General features: G+C 40.4%; 1 protein-coding gene across 15 annotated transcripts in view; it reads right to left on the reverse strand.

The window, feature by feature from the left end:
- The window catches only part of APAF1 (apoptotic peptidase activating factor 1), a 92,885-nt gene that overhangs the window by 20,098 nt on the left and 47,403 nt on the right, over window positions 1-25,384 (reverse strand). For 9 of the 15 annotated variants that reach the window (XM_073327442.1, XM_073327443.1, XM_073327445.1 and 6 more), the window contains 7 exons: window positions 24,002-24,127; window positions 22,933-23,064; window positions 20,221-20,346; window positions 16,584-16,745; window positions 9,718-9,846; window positions 8,788-8,913; window positions 8,100-8,219 (listed from right to left, as the gene is read on the reverse strand). In XM_073327442.1, coding sequence (XP_073183543.1) covers window positions 8,100-8,219; window positions 8,788-8,913; window positions 9,718-9,846; window positions 16,584-16,745; window positions 20,221-20,346; window positions 22,933-23,064; window positions 24,002-24,127 — 921 coding nt within the window. Of the gene's footprint in view, window positions 1-8,099; window positions 8,220-8,787; window positions 8,914-9,717; window positions 9,847-16,583; window positions 16,746-18,218; window positions 18,441-18,944; window positions 19,103-20,220; window positions 20,347-22,932; window positions 23,065-24,001; window positions 24,128-25,384 lie in introns of those variants that run through there. The other 6 variants (XM_073327448.1, XM_073327447.1, XM_073327449.1 and 3 more) reach the window with 6 other exon arrangements.

Below are 25,384 nucleotides of genomic sequence, written 5' to 3' on the forward strand. Positions count from 1 at the left end.
GGCTCCCGGTTGGTGGCGCAGCATGGCTGCTGCTAAGGTGGGCTCCCTGCCTACCTTGGCCCCAGGCCGCTCCAGGAAGGGGCCAACGTGCCCCTTCGGCCCGGGGTGAGGGGTGGGGTGTGTGGCACATGGCCCCTCTCTGAGAGCACCGCCCCTGCAGCACCCATTGGCCACAGCTACCCGTTCCCGGCCAACAGGAACTGCGGGGGCGGTGCTTGCAGGCAGACCCTTCCCTCCCCACCCGGGGCCACACTGGCTGCTTCTGGGAGCGATGTGGGGCTGGGGCAGGCAGGGAGCCTGTCTTAGCGGCAGCCCCGCTGTGCCGCTGGAGATCGCGATCGACTGGGAGATCCTCTAGGATTGACCAGTCAATCATGACAAACCAGTTGGTGACCACTGTTTTAAACTGTCTCGGGGGGTGGGGGGGCGCAGAAGCTTTGCTTACAAACAAGATGTTAGGGATCTATTCTCCCGTGGATGTGCAAAAAGTAACTATACATGAGCATTGAGAAAAAATAGCATGGTTTGATTCTTTTAACGAATGTACTGATTTTGACATGGGCTAGAGACTGAAACCTTTCACTGGGGAGGGTTATTCTAAAGATGGTCACAGGCCAAAACCAGCAGCATGTGTGTGTCTTCCTATATTGGTCCCTTCCTAGATCCATAGACAGGTGTCTGATTCTCATTGGCTAACCTCCTTTAGATAATGAACATAGGTAATTTGTTCATATTGTTCACAGAAATGTTAGAAAGGCTTAAAAAATTCACTACCAGAGGCAAAGTGGAAAGTTTTCCTTGGTGTGCAAGCGGGCACTGAAGTCCATCTATTTCTGAAAATCAGAAGTCAACTTTTTTTTTTAAAATAGCAAGTGGCTACCTGTTCACTAGGAACTAGTCTAAGAACACATTTATAAGCCAGCCATTAGAGGGAAAGGACTTGGACACTCCTAACCTTGGACACAATTCAACTTGCGACCTCGAGGAGAAATATTCTATACTTGATAATCAAATCCTCTGAGTCATCCAATCCCACTTCAAAGTTTCAAAAAAATCCACCTGTGTATTTCTAGAATTAGAGAATACTGAACTACTGTAACTATTGCTTTGCTCTGTATCCCTTCTTATAACAAAGTGGAAACCAGGTATAAATTATATCAGAACTTGAGACTAAAACAGTTTCAAAGTCAATCATTGAAACAGAAAATCTTTAGAGTCTACCACTGCCTCACAAAAAAAAATGCAATTGTATAGGTAAAATAAGAATGCTGTTTAAAAAAATTCTTCTTGCTGGGGGAAGAGGTTTTGTAATTTTTTAAAGTTATTTTATTTACACTCCTTTCGAGTATTCCTTAATGACAAGGAGATAAAAGCACGTGGACAACAGAAGACACATTCTAATGTAAAACACTAGAAATAGTAAAGATGACAAAACAAACAAACACATATAAGAAGAGACAGAACCGAGTAAACAGATAGGTAGAACCAAACAGATAAGCAAGATTGGGAAAATGTTCAAGTATCTTACCAACTTTTTTCTCCATGAAGAATATGGTTATGCACTCAGATCCTCTAATACATAGATACTCAAATGTCCAGAGAGAGAAAAGAATGTTGGGAAAAAGGCCTTTTCCTATAAAGGTCCAAATAGTTGTAACAGATTTGCCCAATAGTAGGTAAATATTTGATATTTTGTTAAAATATAAAATAATGCAACCTAACAGTTTATGTCAAGTATACAACAGAACCTCACTTACCAACACTTCATCAATATCACACACAGTCTCTTCCTACTCTACTGTAAAGATTTAGTAGCAGAGAGCTGCAATGAGAGCTCTATTATACCTTCCACTACTTTAACATATACTACAAAATATTATAACTAGAAAAAACGCTTTGCAAAAGAACCAAATACATTTTGTGATGTGTTATTCTTGCTTTAAAAAAAAAGTTATGCTGATTTTCTAATCTAATTGAACAAAGACTAAACCCTCTGAGGTACTGAGTACGCTCCCATCCCCTTGAAGCTTGCTGGATTTTCAAAGTGCTGAGCACCGTCACAGGAAAGTCCCTAATGAAGATGTTATATTAGTCTAAGGTATTATTGTAAGGTGGGCAATAGATATAGAGCAAATGTACAGTACAGATAAATCTGTACCTATGACTTCTGAAATTACTTTGAAAATAAGATTTAATCTCTGTAGTTTTAATCTAGTTCAAACAACGATTAAAAAAAAGCTATGAAAAGCTGTTATTTTAAGTTCTAGTGATGTAAATAGTAAGACTAAGTCACTAATTATATGTAATATCAATTCTGGTCGATAGGATGTGAAATTCAAGAGTTCATATAATTAAAAAAATTAATATACCTGTAGCGATGCTTATTGTTCACCCCAAGCATTCTTAGCCCACTTTTTCTGATACTACTTGGCCCAAATTTCAGAAGTGCTGACTCTTCATGTCAAGCTTTTAATTTTCTCTATTGTTCTTTTATAAAATTTAAAATGTGTTTTTTTCTCCCAAACAAAAAAAGTAACGCTGCAGGGTAAATGCTGTTGAGAGATAAAGCCTGGTTGCAGTAACAAGTTGAGAGCTCAATTCTACTCTTCGAATTTCTGCTTAAAATGAACTGGGCCTTACAAGTCACAGATACATAGATTCCAAGGCCAAAAGGGACCACTGTGATCATTTACTCTGACCTCCTGCATAATACAGGCCATGGAATTTTCCCAGAATAATTCCTTTTGAACTAGAGCTTTTTTGTTTTGTTTTTTTTTAAAGAAAAGAAAAAGAAACCAAGATCCAATCTTGATTTAAAAATTGCCAGTGATGGAGAATTAATCATGACCCTTGATTAACTGTTCCAATGATTAATTACCCTCAACATAAAAAATGTACACCTCATTTCCAGTCTGAATTTGTCCAGCTTCAACTTCTAGCCATTGGATCATGTTACACCTTTCTCTGCTAGACTGAAGAGCCCATTATCAAATATTTGCTCCCCAGGCAGGCACCTTATAGACTGTAATCAAGTCATCCCTTAACCTCCTCTTTGTTAAACTAAATAGATTGAGCATCTTGAGTCTACCACTATAAGGCAGTGTTCTTCATTCAAGGCCTGTGAGCCAGTGGTAGTTCTCATCGACCCTAAGTGCGGCTCGCTAAGTTCCCTCTATAAATAACCACACAGCAGCTACCGGTAGGGAGAGGGCTGGGGGGAGTCCTCTGGCCCCAGTCCTGGAGCAGCCTGCCTGCACCCCAAAATCCTCATCCCTGGCCCCACCCCAGAGCCCGCACCCCCAGCCAGAGCCCTCATCCCTACTCCGCATCCCAACCCTCTGCCCCAGTCCTGGGCCCCCTCCTGCACCCTAAACCCCTCATCCCTGGCCCAACCCTGCAGCCCTCACCCCCGCACTCCAACCCTCTGCCCCAGCCCTGAGCCCCCTCCTGCACCGTGAACCCCTCATTTCCAGCTCCACCCTCGAGCTCTCACCCCCAGCCAGAGGACTGAAAAGAAAACAGAGGAACAAACTGACCAACAGACATTTGGACTGCCTTACTAGGATTGCGATGACAGATTACAAATACTGCACGAACAAAGTCGAGGAGGAACAGGCACACTTTCGCTCATCCAGTTTTTCAAGTAAGTTTTGCACTGTTCTGCTCTTAAAAAGTTTATTTGCATAGGTGCCTTTTGAATTCCATATATTTTCCTGGTTATTATTTTATAAAAGGAGTATCATTTTATTGTACAAGTAGACTGTTTTAGTTATATGAGTGGCTCTGTAATATTACATAATTAAGGAGTAGTAAGCAATGTGTTAATATAGTACTTGATGTGGCTCTTACACTGAAGGTTTTTTGCTAAAGTGGCCCCCACTCAGAAATGTAAAATTTAAAAAACTTACTGGTACGGGGGCCAGCTCCAGCCCCCCCGGAAGGGGCGGGGCTGAGGGTCAGCGTCCCCCAGCCAACCCTTCCACGCTGCTTGGCCCGAGCTGCCTGGGGCTCCAGCGGCAATTTAAAGGGCCCAAGGCTTTGGCCGCTGCTGCCGCAGCAGCAGCCTGAGCCCTTTTAAATCGCCGGCCCCAGGACAGCTGCTCCTTTTGCTCACCTTCCCCCCCATTGGCAGCCTTGCTGGGGGGGGTGGGGAGGCCAAAAGGGGCAGGGATGATAAAACAGCACTTTAATGTTGTTGCCCCTTTTGTGCTCCCCCGTCGGCGGCCCTGCCACTAGGGACCCAGCAGGGCCACCAACGGGGGGCACAAAAGCGGTAAGACAGTAGGGACCGGTACTGGTGGCCACCTTTTACCAGTATGCTGTACCGACCCATACCGCCTTACTTTCACCCCTGCCCCCACTTCAAAAAGAGTGAAGAGCACTGCTGTATGGCATGTCTTCTAATCCTTTAATCATTCCTGTACCTCTTCTCTGAACCCTCTCCTATTTATCAATGTCCTTGAATTGTTGAAACCAGAACTGAACACATTATTCCAGCAGCAGTCACATACAGCAGCGTCAAATACAGAGGTAAAATAACCTCTAGATCCCTGCTCCTACTTGAGATTCCCGTTTATTGACTTATGGATGACATTAGCCTTTTTGGCAACAGCATTGCAGTGGGATCTCATCTTCAGCTCTACCACAATGCCCAAATCTTTTCATGATTTGTGAATTTCTCTTCTTCATGAAGAGGCATATAAATTGGTCCTCTACTTGTACGGTTGGGTCTCCTCCGCTGATCGGATGTAGGTAATTAGAATTCTAGATCTACGTGAGCCTGGTCAGTACACTACTTGCCCACCATCTTTCCTCTAAAACAGCTATTCCATAATTACCATAGGAAGGTATTATGATATTTCAGAAATACATCCATTCATCGTAAGTAAGCAGACGATGTGTGTTACCTTAGAAAAGAGTCCAGTTACGCTATTGCATATGAATTGCTTGGACAAATAATGTTGGCAAAAATACATTAACATTTTCAACTGATTAGATTCACGGTTCCCCCTCCCTGAAACAAATAAAATAAAATAAAAGTTAAGGGTGGACTGATCAGAAAACCCTTTTCAAAGAAAATAAATTGATCAGTAAAGACTTTGTCCCCACTCTCCCCTTCGTGCAGTGCGTGTCCTCCTACTCAAACAGTCCCATAAAAGGGGCCGGGGCACAGCAGCTCTGAGTAGAAAACCATTTGGTACCTTTGGAGGAAAGGGAAGAGGGCCTATTGCTTCAGTATAGGCCTTTTAATTAGCCTTGATGCAGGCTCTCCAGGCAGAGGAAGAGAAACAGTTTGGTGAGGAGATGGAGGTGGGGGAAAGACAGAAAATAGGAGAGGAGAGAGAAAAAGAGGGGGGAAAAGTAGGTAAAAGGTCGCAGCAATGAGGAAGATCCCTTTCTGGGCTCTTGCTAGACTAAAAGGTAAAAATGATGGGGGTTTTCCTGCAGGGGAAAACACTTCTGAAGGGAAGTTGTCAGGGAGGTTCCCCTTCAGCCAGGCTTGCACAGATAGAATGCTGTAACAGCCTCCTTTAATCAAAAGAATGGACATGACCCACCTATGCCCCACTCAAAGGACAGCAGCAGAACAATCAGTTTCAGCTATCCCCTCACACTACATATTATTGGCAGCCATAACAATTTGTTGAAGTTCACCCAAGAAGGGCTGCCAGGCCACCTGCTGGCCAATCAGGCCTGATACAAAGCAACTGAAATAGTTGCTCGCCTGGTCAAAGGCAGGTCTAGATAACACTGGTTAAAACTCTGGAGACCTATCTTCATTAGCACTCACACTACTGCCACCACTAGTAAAGCTGTAGCAGTGGAAAATATGAAGAGAAAAGGCTACTGTAGACAGAGCCTGAAGAATTTAAAATAACCACTAAAACAGAATACCAGACTAAAGGGCCATGTGTGTCTGCGTTTTATATGTGCTATGCCACATTTTTTGGAGGATAGAAGTTATTAAGTATGGAAATGTTTTATCAGTCTCTCAATTACTTCATTCACAATCTAGAGATTCATGGAATTGATCTGAAGGCAACATTTGGCTCTAAAAAAAAGCAAAACTTGAAAGAAAAAGTAAGTGCATATAATGTCACATAAAATGTTTTTGACTCCCTTATCAAGAAACACAGAATTCTACCTTCCATTTGAAATGGTATGATTAAAACGAAAGTCAAAAAATCCAAAATATTAAAAAGCCAGAAGACAAACGTACATATGTGTACAGAGACAATAAGACTCAAACAATTACACTTGAAAATAAATGCTTAATGAAGACTAATTATAGGTGAACAAATAACTTAGAATTGGGGGAAAGATACTGATTCCTCGTTATTTCATTCAGTGCTCTCAGATAAGAATATTGATAATGCTGACATTAGACAGTTGTCATTCACCAGCAGAAAATTTGTAGAATTTGACGGTCTGAATTACTACACAGGAAATGTAGATCACCTTGCTGGTGCCATGCAATATGGGCATTCAGTTTTCACAGCTATAAAAGTTAGTGCCATTGCTTTAAAATGCATCACTTCTGCAGATCCCACAAGAGTTTACGCTGAAGGACCACCGGAATCATATAAACAATTGTCTACTGAGTAAAAAAAACCACTACTTGTCATTCCTGAAGCTTTAAAATTTTCTATTTGCTTTGGGTAGAAAAGGCATTTTACAGGCTGAAAAAAATACTTTCAGCTACAAGGATTACCTCATTCTGTCTCTTCCATGGCCTATAAACACTTAGTGTATCCCCAGAAAGCAAGATTTTTAGATGGTTTGCATTAGGGTCCAGTTTCCTTAGTGCACCTGCATGCAGAACTCCCACAGAAAGACAAGTTGCACATGGATGGGCAAAATTTGGTCCGTAATATGTATTATACCTATGCTGCTGTTAAGTGTCCAGCACAGCAAGAAAGAATTCAGAAAGGGTTAGTGACAGACCGTTCCACCCTATCTATTTTGTCAGATGTACTGGGGTCTTGTAAACACATTCTGCAGCTACTACTTATCCCTAAAGAAAGTGTTGAGAAAAGTCTAAATTATTTAATTCTGCTCACCCCACTATTTATGCTCTACTTTCAATTTACCTTTGTTTTAGAACTTTTTGGATACTCTAGGATTTTATAGCTCAAGGATTAGAGATAGGTCTAAACATGCCAAAACTATGAGAAAATTTGGATCCAAGCCTTGTGGCTTGGGCCCATTTTTTTAAAGGTTTGGATTCAGGATCTTTTAAGACAACCTGCATTTCAGACATACATGCATAAGGATGATGCAAAAATTTGTACAGGGTAGGCCATTAATTAACAACTTAGTATATTTAATTGTCTGATCTGACTTTTAAAAAAATAAAAAGTTAAACTGCAACATACTTATGTGAAAGGAATTTTTGACATTTAATATGAAAAATACTTTGACAAATTCTGGACAGCATTTTGTAACAAAAAATAAATATAAGCATGTTTTCTTGTAAGCTATTATAGTTAAGCATGTCAGTGTTCTAAATGAGCTAAACTAGCCACTTGATGCATCACTTCTACAAGATGTCACATCACATAACTAATATAACTTGACATAAAATTATGGAAGGTTACATGTTAATTCAAAAATATTTCTATTACAAAAGTGAAGACAGCTACATGTGTGTGTTTAAAGTATTTAGTATGCTTAGTTTCACCAGAGTATAAACAATTTGTATTTTTAGCTCATACAGAAATATTGTACCCAAAATTAATAAAACATAAGGTATACAATTCGTAAAGAACAGTTATTTTATAACAGAAAAGGTCCTCTACCCTTCTCCATGCAGTCAGATTCAATTTGCATATCTTCCTTTTCAAGGGAAAAAGCCCACAAACTTTAACAGGTCTTGCTCATTAAAATAGGCATAGCTCCTTTGTCTGGACCTAATGTACAGTAATTCAATCATTTGAAGAGTAAATTACAGAACATTAGCCATTTACATGCCAGATCCAAATGCTTAAAATCAGAAACAAAAATAACTTAATTCTTAATGTGCTTTTTTTTGTAGATTACAGAGACCCTCGGGCATATTATTGATTTATGAATTGAAGTCCATACAGAAATACACTTACTTGTAGATGCTTCTGATTGAGAATTGCTAAAACCATCACTTCATCATCCTGGAACACGACATCTAGTTCACGTTTTAACACAACAGCAGAGGACTTGCACACTTTACTTGACTCCCAAATCTGTTAAAGAGAATAATGTTCTCAAAGGTTCTATAAAGAACACGATATAAAACTTTCAGTCAATAAATAAGAGTACAAGCAAAAAGCAAGAAACTCATAAATGGAATAATTTTAAATCATCGAGAATAACTGCTCAATACTTTTAATGGGTTTCATTTATTAGACTACTAGGCAGGGATGTACAATCCAAACAGATAAAATGCAATAGTGATATTTTTCCCATACTGACTGACTCCCCTATACTTCTACTCAGAGAAGTCACATGCACAAAGTTCACCAGCTCCTAACTTGAAATCGAAGAAAATAATTTAAAAAAATGAAAGTACCAGCTATTGCATTATATATTTCATTCGCATAAGAAGTTTCAAGAATATGAATAGTGACTATGGAAGTTGGGAAAGAAACAACAAGGAAAAGAACAGGGTTACCTCTCCTAATGGTAGCACTGCAGTTTATCACAGGAATTTAGGGATCAAAAAACATAGCACAGGTATTATACACAAGTACGTATCCTAAACAAGTAACAACATGTAAATATGCCCAAACAACTGGAAATAAGTTATCTTACCCTTATTGTCTGGTCATCCGACGATGTCAGAAATAAAGATCCATCAGGAGAAAATGTCACACAGTGAACCCAACTCAGATGTCCTCTGCAATCAGCTACTTTTGAAAAGGATTCTGTATTCCATAACTACAGCAAAAATATAACAAAGGAAGATCCAACTGTATCACCACCACTACATTCTAAATACGAAACACAAAGCACATACAATAACTTAAGAACACACTGATTTTTTTCTACTAGTATTTGCTTTCAGTCCTCATCCTGAATATACTAACTGTAAGAGGGAGTTGTCTTCTGCTGTCACTATTTACTACAGATATTTATTTTTCGAAAGATCAGCCTTTTCAGTTGTATAACTAAATCAATCCATGTAGTGCTCAAATGTAGACTTAAATGTATCTGTTTTAGAAAATATGATACTTAAATGTTTTGGGACTAGAATGGATAAAGTAAGTATTCCATGCACTACTTAAGTGTTTTTCACTTGGCTGAATCATAAAAAGCCCTATAGTGTACCAGTATATTGTACAAGAGTCTTTTATACTATATTATCTCTTGAAGACTGAGTTTTTCTGATTTATTTTGCTTTTAACATGTACAGTTAAATAAAATGTTCATTTTGCAGCTTATGTGAAAATATAAAATATAAACATGTTCAAAATGAAAAATATGTATAGTTCAAAAACAATATTTCACCATTCAAAATTATACCTCTAATAAAATGGGTAAAAAAATAAATAGAAAAATGAAATTAAGATATTACATTATGTGCTAAGAATACTTAACTAAGTTCATTTTGAACACATATGCACATGTGCAGTTATTGGAAAGTTCTAGCTCTCCAAAACTAATGGATTTAGACACTCCATTTTCTCCATGTAGTATCCCAGGAGGACTATTTAAATTATGTTAACAAGGATAGTCACTTACCTCAACAGAATAATGTGATAAAGCAACTGCTACCAACTGATTGCCAGGACAAAAGTCACAGTACTGGATTGTACTGTGGTGACTTATAAGGACTTCTGCTAACAAGTCACTGGTTAGAACATCAAGAAGCTGCGAACATATACAATTCTAATAATTATATTGTATTAACATCATGACTATTACATAGCTCCTCAGTAAAATACACCCTTGAATATACAATAATTACTCCTGAAGGAAATGTGCACCAAAAAAATAAAAAATATGTGCACAATATTTTAAAACGCTGCAAATTTTATTTGTCAATAAATAAATGTGGAGGCTCCAGCATGGCAGTGAAGAACACAGGCCACTGGTTGCACAGAATGAGAGATCACCCTGCAGCTTCCCTCCTCTCCCAGGACACAGACTCAGTGAGGCTGCACCTGACCCTGACACAGCACAAAGGCCAGGCCTGCCTCAGAAACACCCCAGGGCTCTGCCTCTCTGCGCCAGGTGCAACAGGTGTGGGCAGGCACGCTCAGCCCAGCAGGATCCAAGTGTGGTAGGGCTTAGTGTGGGGGGATCCAGGTGTGGGGTGAGAGGGTTCTGTGCAGGGCAGTCTAGGTTCGGGTGGCTCAGCGGGGGGGAGGGGAGGGGTGTCCAGGGGGGAGTGTCAAGGTGCAAGGGAGGGATCTGGATGTACGGGCTCATTGGGGGGGTTCAATGCAGGGGCAATGGGACTCGGGGGGGGGGCGCGTTCAGGTGATAGTGGTTGGGCCTCAGCATGGGAGATGAGGCTCGGGGGGGGGGGCGGGCATGTAGGATTCAGCGGGAGGAGGGGGGTCCCAGAAGCTAGGAGATTGGGGCTTGGTAGGGTGGGTGTCTGGGTGCAGCTGGTTGGGGTTCAGTGGGTCTGGGTGCGGGAGGACTGATCTGGGTGCATATGGGCTCCAGATGCAAGAGGTAACGCTTGCCAGGATTGGGGTTCAGGTGTGGGAGGCTCAGCAGTGGGATTTAGGTGTGTGGGGGGTGGGGGGTCTAGGTATGGGGGCATCCAGATGCACAGGGGTTGGGTGGACAGGGGAGCAACCCCTGTACAGTGACCCCTCCCGCCATGGCTGAGGAACAATGGGGAAGGAAGTAGGGGGTGGAGGTGCTGCAGAGCTTCCTGCAGTCGGGGGAGTGTTTTGGGGGTATGTCTCCCCCAGCCCCAGCTGCTCCTTGCAGGGAAAGAGCAAGTCCTGTCCTCCCTCAGATCAGCAGAGACTAGCACCTGAGCCAGGAGCAGAGTAGGAGCCACCAGCCAGGGCATCCCTATCCCCTGCAGTGATTTACCTCTCCACCAGCTGCCCACACTGCTGGGGACAGACGCGTGACCGCTCTTGCGGCTTCCCTTTCCTTCCCTATCAGAAAGTCATTTTTCTGCAGGGAAGCAAAAAAATCTGTAGGGAAGCAAAAAAATCTGCGAGGGATATGAATTCTGCACACAGAATTCCCCTGAGAGTATAGAATATTTAAAATATATACTAGTTTTGACCTCAAAACATGCTACATTGGCTTTACAGGTACTCTTAGGATACTGTGTAAATGAAATTTTTTCTTTTAAATATTTGTATGATGCAGCCAATTCTTAAAGGAAACAACTCTGCATTAGTACTGGCTCTTAACTATAGTCAACATGCTGTAAAATTGTAACTTTTCTTCAGTCATTTCCTTTTTTCAAATCACCAAATATTAAATTAAATCTGATAGTCCATTTTATAAATTAAAGCCATTTTTGAGTTGTACAACTAATCCTGAAAGTATCTTACTTCTGCATACCAGAACTTAAAGGCTGAATGCTTTATCAAATCTAACAAACAGAAGGCTATTCCTACGACAATTTTTAATCCTGAACTTCTTTAATAACTCTATTGTAAGAGCCTTAAAAAATTGAGTTTAATACTAATTATTACATAATGGCAAAATTAGACTTTGAATCATGTCCTGACTCAATCCACAGTGATTTGACATGGTTTCTAGCTTCCCTCAAATGCCTTTAAACAGGCTACCATAATTTAATAGTTCACAAACACAGTTATGCCTTTCCCTTCATGGAGCACATTTACAATGTAATCCATGTCTCTCTATACCCACTAGTTGCAGGGTGTCACACCTACGGCCTGCCGGCCACTTTCATCCATCTGCAACTCCCTCTGTGCACAAAGAGGACCTGGCCTTTTGCTGCTGCTCCTCCACAGATTATTCGAAGGGGCCAGGAAGGAGGAGCAAGCTTATGCAGGGTTAGGTCTTTCCTCCTCCTGCTGTTGTCACCAAGACTTTCAAACTAGTTTTACATCTGACTAGTTGCTTTGCTTCCCCTCTACTGCAGCTACCATAGAAGGCTCAGAGGAGGAGCAGTTTTTCAAATGCCCAGGGAGGCTCCTGTAACTCAGGCCTCTGGGGCTCTCTAAACTATGCTGGTGTTTCTCCACAGTCCCCAGAGCTCAAATAGAAGATACTCATCCAGAAGTCCTGGATTCAGTCCCTACAAATGACCTAAGCAAGGATGTTGGCTATGCTGTCTGTAACCCTAGAACACAATCTGCTTCCAGAGCTAGAAAGAAAAAACAAGAACCCTGATGCCCAACACTCCTCTGTGTTGCATAAGTATTATGTAACCCTCTGGCAGTGTGTTGCATCCACATATCAGCATGCTTTCTCTCTCACCAGTTATTCCGATGGCTAAAGTGGAACAGGTCTCTGAAAAGAATCTGAAACCTATGAGTTCAAACCCTGCTGATATCAGTATGGGGGTGGGGGGAGGAAGGGGGACAGGAGAAGCATGCAAGTTAGTATAAAGTCCCCGCAGTAATTGTTGGCATAAATTACGTTGCAAAATATTGTATTTAGAAAGGAATTTGGATTTTGTGTTAGTATTTGTCTTAGTGCTGTAGTTTTAGTGTTGGTATTTTGGCTAATGGAAGCTATCCTTCTAAGACGGATATTGATAAATTTGAGAGTTCAGAGAACAGCCACAAGAATGATTAAAGGATTAGAAAACATGCCTCACAGTGATTGAACTCTTTGATCTTAACAAAGAGAAGATTAAAGGGTGACTTGATTATAGTCTGTAAGTATCTATACAGGGAACAAATATTTAATAATGGGCTCTTTAATTTATCAAGGAAAGCTATAACATGATTCAATGGCTGGAAGCTGAAGCTAGATAAATTCTGACTAGAAATAAGGCATGTATTTTAAATAGTTATAGTAATTAACCATTGGAACAATTTACCAAGGGGCACTGTAGATTTGCATCACTGACCATTTTTAAATCAAGATTGGATGTTTTTCTAAAATATATGTTCTGAAAAATATTTTGGAGAAGTTCTATGACCTCTGTTATTCAGGTCAGACTAGATAATCAAATGGTCCCTTCTGGCCCTGGAATTTGTAAGAACAGGATTCAGAGTAACAGCCGTGTTAGTCTGTATTCGCAAAAAGAAAAGGAGTACTTGTGGCACCTTAGAGACTAACTAATTTATTTGAGCATAAGCTTTCGTGAGCTATAGCTCACTTCATCGGATGCATACTGTGGAAAGTATAGAAGATCTTTTTATACACACAAAGCATGAAAAAATGGGTGTTTACCACTACAAAAGGTTTTCTCTCCCCCCACCCCACTCTCCTGCTGGTAATAGCTTATCACTTTAGATAAGTGAACTCCAGAAAGGACAGAATTTGATTTAATAAATTTATCTTTCAAGAAAGCAAGCCTTGTTCTCAAAGGCCTTAGAGCACTGCTGAGCTACAGCACTTTTCATTTTTAGATTACCAGTTTGAATCTTTCCTACCGCAGCAGGGATTAAAAGTTGTTCCCATATAATGGAAGTTCAGTAGACCCTATGTTAGATGAGTTTGAAAGTCCCAGTTCCAGCTCTGCTGTCACACTCACCACTATGTTCTGAGACTAGATTAAAATCTTCATGTTAGGGAATTTTTACCACATGCTATGCATTGTACAGACACAATGAGGGCTTGATCTTGGTTATGACCTCACATGAGAACTCCTGCAGCAGGGGCCAAAACTGCCTTACTCACCTCAAGTTTTTCGAAGTTGGCAATACTTTTTACACACACACTGGAGGTGGGCAAGAGATCAAAAATCAGAAAGACAAAAGACACATGGTTTAATTTTTTTAATTCACTATTTTGGGTCGAGTCTGAATTTTTTTTTTTAAACTTTTGAGGTTTGCAGTACTGCACGCTTTGTAATACAGAACCTGATTTCTAGAAGTGCCGAGCACACACGTTAACGGGAGCTGCAGGTGCTCAGCACTTATGAAAACATGGTCTAAACCAGGGGTCTCAAACACGCGGCCCGCGGGCTGCATGTGACCCGAGGGCCGCGAGGCTATTTCCTGCAGCCCGCCTAGTGGCCTGCGCCCCGCCCCCCCCCAGCCTACCTCCAGGCCAGGGTTGGGCAAACTACAGCCTGCAGGCCGGATCCAGCCTGTGGGACTGCCCCCCGTGGTCCCACGCCGCTCCCTGAAGCGGCCAGCACAATGTCCCTGCAGTCCGAGGGGGGGGAGGAGGGCACAGAGGGCTCCGTGTGTTGCTCTGGCTTCCAGACACCACCCCCCGCCGCTCCCATTGGCTGGGAACGGGGAACCACAGCCAATGGGAGCTTCGGGGGAGGTACCTGGAGGAGCAGCAAAAGCAGCGCACGGAGCCTGGAGCCCTGTGCCCTCGCCGCTCCCCTCCGGGCCGCATGGACATGGTTCTGGCTGCTTCCCAGAGCGGAGCAGAGTGGGGCCAGCAGGCAGGGAGTCTGCCCTGGCCCAGGTGTGCGCCGCTGCCACCCCAGAGCCACTCTAAGTAAGCGGCGCCGGGCTGGAGCTCGAACCCCTCCTGCACCCCGCCCCCCAACTCCCTGCCGTAAGCCCCCTGCCGCACCCTGCGCCAACCCCCCTGCCTGCACCCCAACCCCCTGCCCTGAGCCTGGCCGCATCCCACACTCCTCCTGCACCCCAACCCCCTGCCCTGAGCTCCTGCCACACCCCGCACCCCTCCTGGGGGCAGGGAGGGGGCGGAGTTAGGGTGGGGACTTCAGGGAAGGGGTTGGAATGGGAGCAGGGAAGGGGTGGAGTGGGGGCGGGGGCAGCGAGGGTGGGGTGTCAGTGATGCAGCCCTCAGGCCAATGCACTTGTCCTCATGTGGCCCTCGTGGTCATTTGAGTTTGAGACCTCTGGTCTAAACAGTCTAAACATATTATTCCACTTTTCTCAAAACAAAAGAACCTTTTGTTTGATATTAGCAGAATACTGTGGGCCAAATACTGCCATTGATTACATCTGAACAATACCAATGGCTTTAGTGAGGATTACTGACCTAAACAAGAATACAATTTTCACCAAGCAGTTTTAACTTTCAGGTTAATTTATAAAGCTCCATACAATTTCTGAATGAGCTGTTTTATAAATTTTAAAGTCAAAAGTCAGAATTGCTTCCCCTCCTTAGTACACCATATTTCATTCCAAGTCTTCCAGCCATTAGTGCAGTTCCTACCACCAATCCATAGAACAGCATTTCCCAAACTTCGTAAATTGGCCCCTCCTTTTGGAAAATCCCTGGACTCTTGCCAGATATTGCTACAAGGCCTTCAGATCTTAATTTATATATCATCTGCATTGTCTGCGCCTTGCTAGTTTTTCACACCCCACTTTGTTAAGTGCTACCTCAGAAGAAGAAGAATAGGCTGGTCATAGTTGCTTGTACCTCTCTCTCCCCCACATAGCTAAACTAGTGAATCTTGATCTCCAGGACAGTTGCACTGTAGGAACAAGCATAATTCAAATATTTTTTTCTCCTTATACTATAAAATGTTCCTGCTATCCTACACTAACAATTTGTAACAAAAAACCACACATTTTGGCAACAAAGTATTTTTTTAATTTGACTAATAACGTAAGAACGGTCATACTGGGTCAGACCAAAGGTCCATCAATCCCAGTACCCTGTCCTCTGACAGTGGCCAATGGCAGATGCCCCAAAGGGAATGAACAGACAGGTTATCATCAAGTGATCCATGCCCTGTCACCCTATCTGAGCTTCTGGCAAACAGGCTAGGGCACCATTCCTGCCCATCCTGGCTAATAGCCATTGATGGACCTATCTAGCTCCCTTTTGAACCCCGTTCTCGTACTGGCCTTCACAACAACTTCTGGGGCAAGGAGTTCCAGAGGTTGACAGTGCGTTGCGTGAAAAAATAACTTTCTTATGTTTGTTTTAAACCTGCTACCTATTAATTTCATTTGGTGGCCCCTTGTTCTTGTATTATGATTTTATAGACCTCTATCATATCCCCCCTTAGTCGCCTCTTTTCCAACCTGAAAAGTCCCAGTCTTATTAATCTCTCCTCATATGGAAGCAGTTCTATACCCCTAATAATTTTTGTTGCCCTTTTCTGAACCTTTTCCAATTCCAATACATCTTTTTTGAGATGGGGCGACCATATCTGCATGCAGTATTCAAGGTGTGGGCGTACCATGTATTTATATAGAGGCAATATGATATTTTCTGTCTTATTAACTATTCCTTTCTTGATGATTCCCAACATTCCGTTCATTTTTTTGACTGCCGCTGCACATTGAGTGGATGATTTCAGAGAGCTATCTGCAATGACTCCAAGATCTCTTTCTTGAGCTGTAGCTCACGAAAGCTCATGCTCAAATAAATTGGTTAGTCTCTAAGGTGCCACAAGTACTCCTTTTCTTTTTGCGAATACAGACTAACACGGCTGTTACTCTGAAACCAGCTAATTTAGACCTCATCATTGTATATGTATAGTAAAACAAAACAGAACACAGGAAGAAATAAGAGTTTGAATATTATGAAGTACTTACTAAAAGCCGGTTTTTGGCTGCCACCATTATTGTAGCACAATTTGCTGACCAGGAGCAACACTTCACTAACACTTCCACATCATCTTGGTGTTCATCTGCATTTCTGAAGAAGTCTTTTATATCAATAGTTTTCAGTTCATTTGCTGAACACACTTCCCAAAGCTTCAAGAACAAATATATTAAAATCAGCCTTAAAAATCAATTAGTATAGATGACAGAAATTAGCATTAACCGATTACAGTATGAAAAAGCACATACAATATTTTTAATTTAATTTTCAAGATCAACTAGAATGTTGCTGTACATTCCTGTATGCAAACAGGTCAGAGCGAAAAGAAGATCGCCCCTCTACACTGCTGTGTTGAGATTGCACTTGAAAGCATACTCAGTTCTGAGCATTTGTGTACCAGAAAGGTATTGCAAAATTGGGAGAATTTCAGAAAAGATCAACAAAATTATTGCAAGTCTGAAATGTTGACTTTTAAGGAAAGATTAAAAGATCTTATATGCCCTACCTCACCTGTCCTCCCCCCCAAAAAAAGACAGGGGAAAACATAATGTAATACACTTTAATCTTTGTTGCTTTTGAAATGCATTTAGTTATAGGTTATGTTTAGCTATTAAATATTAAAATTGCACAAAGCAGTTTTCCCTCAAAGTTATTATAAACATATTTTCAGAGAAAAACCTAACATTTCTGGGTTTAAAATGCAAGACTATTTTATAATCCCTAACAGAAAACATGTTTTCGTTTATGGATTACATTTATTGTAGTTTTTCATGTCCACACCACAAAGTAAAAACAGCACAACATACGTTCCTTAGGCATGATGTTTAATATATACGCCATTATGTACAAGACTATTTTGTATTAAATTAAAATGTTTTGAAGAAATTTCCAGTTTGGTAATTGAAAAACTTTGTACTGAATGTCTACATAAACTTATTTTACACATTCCATGGGGACTTAGTTGCAATTTTTCCATCAAAACTTCCTTATTCAAATATTACACTTGTGTATCTGTTTGCATATTTTATATATTTTTTTCCTATCAATCTATTATTTTAAAACTATCGACACAATCCCTTCAGTGGGAAGCACTGAGGTCATAGTAAAACTATAGGCCAGGCCAGCTACTATTGACTTTTAGAAACCGAGAAAATACAATTGCCTATGGTAACCCTAAAATTCTACCAGATGTACTATCAAACTCCCTTCTTTACCTGACATTTATTCAACTTTTGTTGAGATACTCACAAGTGAATGGTAGTTTATTAAACATCATAGCCAAACCTTGTGAGCAACTTTTTTCTTTTTACAAAAGTTATTTATCTAGATTTCCCTTTATGGCTAAATGAGAATATTTATCATCAACAATAAGCCCCAAAATAGAAATAAAGCACACACAATTCTAGACAATTTAAGTAATAACATAACAGTAGTCACCTAAGCCCTGTGACGGAAGTGAGATTTTTATTTGCAAGAACTCAAATTAACTTTACCTGTAGAACAACAAACACAGATAATCCTCCACCCCAGAGTAGTAACACATATATGTGACTTTGACCTTGACTGTACTGAAGAAGAGCACTGGCAAAAAGGGATCCTCCACTTTTGAGCATACAATTGCACAAATAGCAGACAATGCTGCACAGTATTAACTAAAAGAAAGAGGCAGATTAGACTGATTTTTCTGATATAGTAAAAGATGTGGCTTTCATATCTTCTGCTATGTGCTCTCAGGAAGTGAAATCACAGGCTGAATATTCAGAGGTTAAGGTGTAGAATTTGAACTTCCCTCGCCAGAAAGATGAATGATAGATGAAGGTAAACAAATTGTTCTCCAGCACTGGAGTCTTAAAAGAAGAAAATATATTGAAACTAACGTTTGAAACTAAAGATTATGTCACAGCATATCAAGTGCTTCATTGTAAATGCAAGAATTCAAAAATACAGACTGAAAATTCTTAGAATGGTTAGAATGAATATGTGTCCATGTCAAAAAATACATACTGGATATAAATGGAGTCCTAGTAAACTAGGCACATTTTTCAAGGGTAGTTTACTGTACTGACATTATTATTCTGAAGTGTGACCATGATTAAACTGCTCTCAAGATGGACTATATGACACCCAAATTAGATCTGTCTGCAGCAGGCAAGTTTAACTTTACGTTGTGTAAGAAGCTCAGCACAAGGGGGACTGGTGTACCGAAATGAGATACTAAAGGAATTATGTATATAAACTTGCCCTGAATGAGTTGATGTTGGAATAGTTTGCTGGCACTCATTCTTTGTGAGTATTTTGCTTTTAAAATGTCCTGCTTCCCTGAAGCATGCTACAGAATTAACAATGCCCACCTGGCTGGCTTCTTTGTATAGTTTCTCTGAGCAGCTATCCAAAGTGATTGTTCTTTGTTCCCACAGAAGCATACAAGTAGCACAGAAGAATCAAGGGATCCTGCCCCAATCACAGCAGCAAGGGGTGGAGACAAGAGAAAAGCTAAATCTCCTCTCGGCTGGCACAGTGGTAGAACAGAAAAAGGAAAGAAGTGTGGGAGAAAGACAAGAAACAGCAACAATTTTTCCCTAACAGCTGGGAGAAAAGGGCAAGAAGTAAGCAAGCAAGCAAAGCTTTCACTTCTTCCCAGCTGCCTAGGTTTGGGAAGAGCACCAAGTAACCACAAGCCAAAGCTGACATGAAAGATGGGGACTGTTTTATGGCGGGACTACTTCCAATCAGGGAGAATTCCAGGTTTCTGGCCAGGATATTGTACCTGGACTCAGCTAAGGAGGATACAGACAGTCAGCCTCTAGCCAGTATTTAAATCTACCAGCTAAAAAGGTTTCTGATATATTTTTCAAGCTCGGTCCCCAGATCTCATTGATGCATTCACGAAAAACAAACTCAACCACTTTTAACTTTTATTTTTTAACAGCAGCTACAATAGCACTAGCAGCTCTTTAACATTCCTGATTTAGCTCTCTTATGGCAAGATAAAAGCTTCTTTGAACAGTGATTCTAAAATGGTACAAGCTTTACGTCGTAATTGGCAACTATACCTCCTTTTTTAAAAGAAGAAAACATTACAGTATTGGGGAAAAGAGCTACCTTAACCTCCAAAAAAACAAAACAAACAAAAAACAAAAACAAAAACACCGCTTTGCTTCAGCTGGTTTGTGTAAAATTACATTAAATTCAAGAATACAATGAATGTTAGGAATTCCTGACTATCTTATTGAAGATATATTTTTATATGTCAGATCTCTTTTCCAATAAATCTAAATTTTCTATTACACACATATGATTTAAAAATGTATCCCAAAAATCATTCTCTCAGTTAGAAAAGTTACATGACAGGAAGGATGGTGAAGATAAAGGACTAAAAATGAGACACCCTGAGTTCTATTTCCATCTATGACACAGAATTACTCTGTGACCGTTAGTGAGCCATTTAACCTCTGGATCCTTGGTTTCTCATCTTTAAAATAGGAATGCCACTGAGCTACCTCACAGTGAAAATACTAGGCTTAATTCATTAACATTTGTAAAAGGCTTGGAGATTACTGAATACAACACAGTGTTAAAATATAAATTTCCATTATAAAAAACAGACTGGTTATTTACAAAGCATACCTTTAATGTTCCATCTGCTGAGCAACTAGCCACATATTTGTCATCTGGTGAAAATTTGCAGTGACTGACAGAATTTAAGTGACCAAACATTGTATTTCGACAATGCTTTTTGTTCAAATTCCAAAGCTGCATAAAAAGTAAACACAACACAACTGCTGTTTAACCAAAAACCAATCTAAAGCTAAGAACATCAAAAACTTTCCTACCCAAAACAGGAATCCACGTTCAAAAACTGAAGAAAAGCTTTAATTCAGATTTTTCTTCACATTCACAGCAACACAGGGAAGCCAGTGGCAACACTCATTTTTTAAGTTACCTGAACTTTTAGGCTGAGATTTCCAAATGTCTTACCTTGACCTACCAACTCATGTGAAAACTAAAAATTACCGGTCTTCACTAGGATTTACCTCAAGTTTTCAATTCTCTTGAATTAACTAACTCAAACTAAGAACATGCTTTTTTTCCCCCGTAATGAAGACAAGGCCCTTGAGGGAGAGAGAGAGAGGGTATGGAAAGTTTGCCTTGATCCCAATGCTTCTTAAAACTACCTCCCTTTTATCTTATCTTCCTCTTGTCTTCCAAGTTCAGGAGCAGTTTATTAACAATTCCTAAACTCAATCTGATCCCCTCAAATAGTCTTACATCCTATTAATGTACTCTACTGAATCCACCCTTAATGACCTGCTAACTAAATCAAAAGGACACTATAATTTTTCTTTGTCTGCTGACTTTTGAACTTTTTGATATCACTCTCCTCATTTCTCTGAGTCTATGATCTCTCTCAATTCTCATCCTAACTGGCCTTTCAGCATTACTTTTAGCAGCTCTTCTTTCTTCCTTTTGTCCTTTGTATTGGCACTACCTAGGTTTCTGCCCTCGATCTTCTCCAGTGCATCAGACAAGATACTTTAAGAGTGACTTGGTAATTTTGGGTGCCCAATTTGAGATATCTTAAAAGGGCCTGAATTTTTAATAAGTGGGTAGGTGTTGAGCACTTTTTGAAAAAATCAGGTCCCTTTAAGGTATCTCAAAAATTGAGGCATACAAAGTCACTAATCACATGAAAATCTTGGCCACTATCCTAACACCTCATCCATTCCCATGGTTATTACTACTTTTATAGAGGAAACATCTAAATCTATCACTCCAGCCTGTCCCAAATGGTCATACTTCACATCTCAAGAGTCCCCTCAGACATATCCTCTAGGACAGAGGTGGGCAAACTATGGCCTGCGGGCCACATCCGGCCCGTGGGACCATCCTGTCTGGCCCCTGAGCTTCTGGCCCAGGAGGCTAGCCCCCGGCCCCTCTCCCCCTGTCCCCCCCGCAGTGAGCTCCTGGGGCAGTGCAGCTACAGATCCCGGCCGGACCCGGTGCTCTGTGATGCATGGCTGCCTGTCCTGGTGCAGCCGCGGTGCCAGCCACCAATGTTCCAGGCAGCGCAGTAAGGAGGCAGGGAGCGGCGGGCAAGGGGGTGTTTGGATAGAGGGCAGGGGAGTTTGGGGGTGGTGGGCAGGGGTGTGGATAGGGGTTGGAGGAGTCAGAGGACAGGGAACAGGGTGGTTGAATGGGGGCAGGGGTCCTGGGGGGGCCCCCATCAGGAAGGGGAGGGTTTGGATGGGGCGGCGGAGGGCCATCAGGGGACAGGGAAGGGTGGGTTAGGGGCCGTCAGGGGCAGGGTCCTGGGGGAGCTGTCGGGGGCAAGAAGCAGGAGGGGGTCAGATACAGGGTGGGGGGCGGGCCATGCCTGGCTGTTTGGGGAGGCACAGCCTCCCCTAACCAGCCCTCCATACAATTTCAGAAAGCCGATGTGGCCCTCAGGCCAAAAAGTTTGCCAGCCCCTGCTCTAGGATGTCCAAGTACAATCTTAAAACACAGTCTCTCCAAAACTGAATCTCTTCTAATCTTTGTCATCTGACTCACCTCTGTCAACAACTACTTTTTACTATCAATTCTTATTTTCTGCAACCCAGGTGTCATCTGATTCGTCCATCTCTTTCTCATTTCCAGTCTCTTAAGTCATTTGGTTCCTCTTCTTATTATAGTTATAATCCAACACAATAGCTAAAATAATCTTCCACGCATTGGTCATTTTTGCCTTAATTACTACAGTTTACCTTTCTGATTTTTTTGATTCACTTCTTCCACCCACTGCTCCCAATCATTCCAAAATGCAGTTGCTAAAAACATCTATTTCTTTTGCTACTTCACCATAACCCTCTTCCCCCTGGAGCCTCTTCAATAGCTTTTTGTACACTCTGACATCTAAGGAAGGATCAGGATCTTGAATTAGAAGATCACACATAATCTTTCCTTCTCCAAACTTTCTGCTCTTATCACTACTCCATTCCCAATCTTTTCCATTAGCCTTTTCCCAAATTCTCATTGTCATACCTTTTAGCATACTGTCCCCTACTGCTGGGGAAGCATCCTTGTTCTCTAAGCTAAGTGCCACTCCACCTTCTCGGTAGCCCCTGTAAAAACCCACTTCTAAGAATTCCACCTACCTTCTGATGAATTATCACTATATTCTTCCTTACCTGCATTGTTGTCATGTGTTGTGTCATACGTTTGTCTTATCCAATAACTTACAGAGTCAGCTTTTTGAGTCAAGGAACTTGTTTTAAGGTGATTATAAAGTGCATGTACATTTACAACAATTCGTTTTTAATAGTAAGCAGCATAAAAATAATCTCAGCATTTCCCACTTACTTTGATGTAAGTATCATTTGAGCAGGTGGCTAAGAGAAGTTGATCATTTCTGTTGTTAAACTGGCAGCAGTTGACCTGTTCTACATGTTCTTCGTATACCTGTACGAGCTGACCTGTTCTTGAGTTCCAGATCTAAACAGAATTGATTTAAACAACCAAAAAAAACTGTTTGAAATATATTCTATACAGTTATTAAAAACAACAGGGTGTGTTTTTGTTGGATATTTTTTACAACTATGCTGGAATATTTAATATAAATTACATGCACTTTTCTCATAAGTTTGTAACTATTTAACAGTATTTCTCCCAGTAATATTTGAAAGAAGATGGGGAAAATGTGAAATTTTTACATTAAAAAATGAAAAATATTGTTATGTCCAAGTAATAACAATTTGTGGCTAAGAGAGGAAAATAGAGGATGCTTTTAAAAATAACAGTGGTCTGACAATAAGCTTTTACTAAAAATATGATCCCAACAAGATGCTTGGAACTATCTTTTCACATCAATTCACTCTTGCCAAAATATAGTCTTAGGGTATTACTAAAATGGACAGGCCTGCACCTTGTTGAAACATTTGAAAAACCGAGGTGACTTTAGAAAACATTCTTGAGTAAAAGATCCGAATTTCATATATGATCCTACTACAATACTAAAGAAATATACAGAAGCAGCCTAAAAAACCAAACAAGACAAACAGAAGCAAGTGAAACAATACCGGCAACAAGCACGAAGGAAGTTATTATGATACTGATGTCACTCATGTTGTAATGATTCTGTTCACACACTCAGATATTATTATGCTCCAGTCAGACTACAGAATCATCTTATAAGAGAATACGATAGTAAATTATGCTTTACACAAAACTATGCTTTAAATTAAGCACATCTAAAATAAAAGCATGTCATTTAAAAATATTTTCAAGTTGAAAAACAGTACCTATAATACTTGTTCTCCACATAAGGTATAAACAAAAGATCTTAAAATTGGTTCAAGTTAAATTGGTTCAAGTTTAGAAACAGAATTACTTGTTCTACTCTGAGGAAAAGTGCTCACCACCATTGCCTTACCTTCACTTTTTTATCCACTGAACAAGTTGCAACAAATCTGTCATCTACAGAGAAAGTGCAGCAAAGTACTTCATCATCATGAGCCTTTATTTCGAGAAGCTTCTCTCCACTTTTCGCTTTAAACACCTACATAGGCAGAATATAACACACACTGAAATCTTAGGCCTACAGTACTCTGAGCTAATTTCAGAATACTCTACAAGGCATAAAATTGCTATGTTCTCAATTTTCTTATTTCAAGTGTTCCTTATAATAAAGGGAAAATTGCCAAATAGTTCAGGCTACATTTTTTTTTACCTTGAAAATGTTTATAATCTCATTGAATGCGTGCCCAGAATTTTAAATATCTATTCTTTACAAAGTTGGAGCTCAGATCAGAGACCACAGGAACAATAAGAATGTCCCTGAACTGCTAAAAGTGAAATCTGGGGAGGGTTAGAATTATTCTTAAAAATATTATCACAGGTTACAATTTAGGCTTGAGATGAAAAATTTAAATAGTGATGGGACGATTGTGTGAGTGGTGACAGACGAATTAAAAAAATATGAAAATAAATTTGTCTTTGGGTACAATTGTGTTTCTATTCAGGTTCTTCACTATTTAGTGTACAAAATTTTGAATGTATAAAGGACACAATCATTTGGTTGTCAAATAGTAGTAGTATTTTAATTTTAAATCCCAAAGACAAAAAAAAATTATATATTAATATTTTTTCCTTTTATCCTCCATGTGGATAACTGTTTGCTGGAGTCTATATTAAAATGAGGAATTCTAGGTCTATAGATCGCGAGAATCAGATTACTTGGACATATTAAGGACCTTTTCAAGAAACAAATAATGATTTTGAGGAAGAAGGGGAGACACTTCAAAGTCTGATCAAGGAAGACCGTACAACAAAATATTTCATTCCTGAGTTTCCCTGACTCAGGATGGGAAGAAGAAACCATATCCTTCCATCATCTTGCCAAACATTCTCATATTTACTTTTGTGATAATGCAGAACCCTTGCTTAATCTAAACTACACTTCCCTACTCAGAGCTATTGATCCTCAACAAAAGATTGTTCAAGGGAATTTTGAGATGCCAACTAAAGCAGGACCAACGTAGTTTAAATTTGGCTTTTCTATGTTTTCCCTTTCTTGTTGTGTTGAAAGGGAATAAGAATGATAATGAAACAGATTTTAAAAAATAATCTAATAATGAATATTACGTTTAAGGTACAAGGAAATCAGAATTTGTAATAAATTCTGAAAATTTGGATTTCCCAAATCTAAGGACCACCATATTTTGGTTTCAGTCAAGATCTTTAGGTAATGGTTGTGGTGGAGGGTACTTGAAGAGTAGTGTATTTCCAATTTTTAAAAAACCTTTTCCATAGTATT

This window comes from Lepidochelys kempii, chromosome 1 (genome assembly GCF_965140265.1).
Source record: "Lepidochelys kempii isolate rLepKem1 chromosome 1, rLepKem1.hap2, whole genome shotgun sequence".
NCBI classification, from domain to species: Eukaryota; Metazoa; Chordata; order Testudines; family Cheloniidae; genus Lepidochelys; species Lepidochelys kempii.